Consider the following 3,597-nt stretch of genomic DNA (forward strand, 5'->3'; position numbering starts at 1 on the left):
AGTCCTGAGGAAAGGAAAGAGACGCATTAAATGTTGACCAATTCTCTACCCTAAGACACAGAGACCTCTTCCACTTTCCAGTGCCAATAGGTACAAGACAGGATAAGGGTTAAAAAAAAAAAAAAATCACAAAAATTATGACATGTATATTTTTGTATCTTCCTTTGTTCATTTAATATATCTAGGAAATCACTGTGTATCTGTTCAGAGATGAGGTTCATTCCTTTTTTATAGTTGCATAGTATTCCACCATGTGGTTTTACCATAATTTATTGAACCATTCTTCTATGGTTGGGGGGTTTTGATTGTTTTTAGTATTTAGCAATTTCACGCCATGTCCCAGTGAATTACCTTGTGTATTTTTTCAGTATTCTTGAATGTTTCTCAGATGAAGAGGAATTGCTTCATCAAAAGATAAATGTATATATTAATTAGAAATTGCCAAATTCCCCTCCAAAAAAGTTGTACCTTTTGAACTTCTATCAGCAAAATAAGAGTTTTCCTACAGCCTCACCCATACAATGTGTTGCTGAGTTGCTTAATTTTTTGTCAATTTATTAGGTGAGAAATAGTAGCTCAGGGTAGTTTTAATTTCAGTTTTGGGGTATTTTGTTATGCCATAAAACAAGAAAGTTTTTGAAAATTAATGGGGGCTAGTTTAAGGGTTACAAGGGTTACATACAACTTGGAGAGGTTCCTGTTAGTTAAATTTGAGCATCAAAAATAATGAGAATTACTTAAAATACATTGAATTTTTTTAAAAAAGGAAAGCTGTTCTATAGAGAAGACTGCTAGCTAAGACATGGAGAAGGAATGATAGAAAAGTCAGCACTCTGTAATTCTCTAAGTAATACTTAATTCAGGCAAGGGTCATCAATAGATGCTAAAAGTGGGTTCAGGTTTATTGGGAAACACAGTCCCAACATATCATATCACCAATTGCTTACAACTGACAAAAGGAAGATGTGCCTTCACAAGGAAAACATCTGCTAGTTACTTCCTTAGTTTCCACAGTGGTACGAACTGATATCAACTGTTTCTTGACATGAAGTGCATACAGTATTTGTGCCAAAAATGTTTAAGTCAAACCAATCATAAGGAAGCAATCTGACAGATTCAGATTATGGACAGGATATCCTACAGGTCAAGTGGACAGGATTCCTCAAAAAAGACAATGTCACTTAAAAAATCTTAAACGTAGATTTCTTATCAGTAACTATGAAGGCTAGAAGAAATTAGCAGGACATTTTATAAATGCTAAAGAAAAGAACTGTCAAACCAAAATCATATATCCAGCAAAAATAAACTATAAAAATGAGAGGAAAATCGAGACATTCTCAGAAGAAAGCTAAGAGAATTGGTTGCTAGCAGATGTACCCTAAAAGAATGGCAAACTCTTCTCCAAACAGAAAGGATATGATAAAACAAAGAATCTTGATTGATCAGGGAGAAATGAACACAGTAAACAAAAGTATATAGATAAATACAACGGACTTTTCCCTCTGCTCTTGAGTTTTCTACATTATGTTTGATGATTGAGACAAAAATCATAACAATCTGATGTGGTTCTTAATAAAAGAACATAGAGACCTGGGGGATTGTTCTAGACTTTAGTAAGAGATATCATAAACAAATATATGCAGGAAAAACACCCTATAAAAGGCATTTTTGGTACAATTGAGAAAACTTAAATATGAACTGTATTTGGAATATTATTGTATTTGTGTTAGCCTTCTTAGGTATGATGATGGATGTCTTTATTCCAGATGATTCATGCTAAAAGTATTTAGGGGTAAAGTAAAATGTTTACACTTTCAAATCAATTAAGTAAAAGCTTTGTATGTGTGCCTGTCTGTCTGGGGGTAAAGGGACAGAGGAAGGAAAAAGCAAATGAGGCAAAATGTGAACAAGGATGAACCCAAGCAAAGGACATAAAGGGTATTCATTTTATGACTTTTTAAAATCTTTCTGTAGGTCTGAAAATTACTGTGTGTGTGTGGTGAATGCAAGCATGTGTATGCCTATAAATGCACACATGCACACACACCCACATGAACACACCCACACACTCCTAAGTATCCCAGAAGGACAGCTATTGTATTTAGGGAATAATCTAGCTAGAACCTAAGTTGAGGACCAGGATTGTCTACCTAAAAATCTGGAGAAAACCAGACTGTTCTTAAGAGACCCTCACCTGCCATATTCACGGCCTGTGTAAAGATGTCGTCTTGGGCGCTGCGCGTCCTGTTGTCTTCCTTGATGAACTCTGTGTACGGCACTGCCTCACTCAAGGTCGTGGGAGTTAGCAGCACGTCCACTCCAGAGTTAAAAACATTAACAAAATCATTAGCAATGAGCCGTCTCACTTTCTGTGCTTTGACAAAATAATTCTCATAATTTCTGTGGGAAAAAAAAAAGTTGACATTTTAAGGGCTTTTTATTATTTCTTTCAATGAATTCTCATGCATAAGACTTGTTAAAGAATCACTGGACTCTTGGCCTGTAGGAGCGGGTACCACTAAGATTCCCAACACATAAAAATCAATTTTGTTCAACCATGCTGTTATTCTAAAAGTAGATACAATTCTGCACATATAATCACAAATTATTAACACTTCCAGGGACATCATTAAACCAGAACATTCATTTTCAGGTGAGGAAAATCAAGGGCATAGCAACTAAATGACTTTCCAAAGGCTGCAGAGATTAGCGGTGGCAGAGGAAGGACCAGAACTTAGATCTCTGGAGGTGCATTCCAATTCTCTTTCTATTATAATGTCCTGTTTCATCTATAGTTATAATTATTATAAGAGTTCTGAAGTTTTCAAGAATTCTAACACTAAAAAACAGGCTCTGGAAACAGTAACTGAGGAAAGAATGCAGTGTTTGCAATTTTGTATTTTACAGACAGAAGCAGCCCAGGAATGGAAATGTGAAACTCCTGGAAAGATGCTTTAGGCTGCCTATCGAATAGGAGAAGACATTTGCAAATGATATACCTGATAAGGTGTTAATATACAAAAATATACAAAGAACTCACACAACTCAACATCAGAAAAACAAACAACCAATCAAAAAACCGGCAGAAGACCAGAACAGACATTTTTCCAAAGAAGATATATGGATGGCCAGCAAGCACATGAAAAGATGCTCACTATCACTAATCATCAGAGAAATGCAATTCAAAACCACCATGAAATATCACCTCACGCATTTCAGAATGGCTATTATCAAAGACAAATAACAAGTATTGTCAAGGATGTAGAGAAAGGGGAACCTTCATGCACAGCTGGTGGGAATATAAAGTGGTGCAGCCTCTATAGAAAACAGTATGGAGATTCCTCAAAGAATTAAAAACAGAATGACCACACAATGCAACAGTTCCACTCCTGGGTATTTATTCAAAGAAAACAAACACATTTGAAAAGATATACGCACCCCTATGTTCACTGCAGATTACATCATGAGAAACACTGGACTGGAAGAAACACAAGCTGGAATCAAGACTGTTGGGAGAAATATCAATAACCTCAGATATGCAGATGACACCACCCTTATGGCAGAAAGTGAAGAGGAACTAAAGAGCCTCTTGATGAA

At 35.9% G+C, this 3,597-nt stretch overlaps 1 protein-coding gene across 1 annotated transcript in view; it reads right to left on the reverse strand.

Moving 5' to 3' along the window:
• QRSL1 (glutaminyl-tRNA synthase (glutamine-hydrolyzing)-like 1) overlaps positions 1-3,597 on the reverse strand; it is a 32,684-nt gene that overhangs the window by 517 nt on the left and 28,570 nt on the right. Inside the window, exon 11 of the mRNA XM_010856700.1 lies at positions 2,195-2,400. Within this exon, the coding sequence (XP_010855002.1) occupies positions 2,195-2,400 (206 nt within the window). The remainder of the gene's footprint in view (positions 1-2,194; positions 2,401-3,597) is intronic.

This window comes from Bison bison, unplaced genomic scaffold, assembly GCF_000754665.1.
Source record: "Bison bison bison isolate TAMUID 2011002044 unplaced genomic scaffold, Bison_UMD1.0 scf7180017864373, whole genome shotgun sequence".
In the NCBI taxonomy this organism is placed as follows: Eukaryota; Metazoa; Chordata; class Mammalia; order Artiodactyla; family Bovidae; genus Bison; species Bison bison.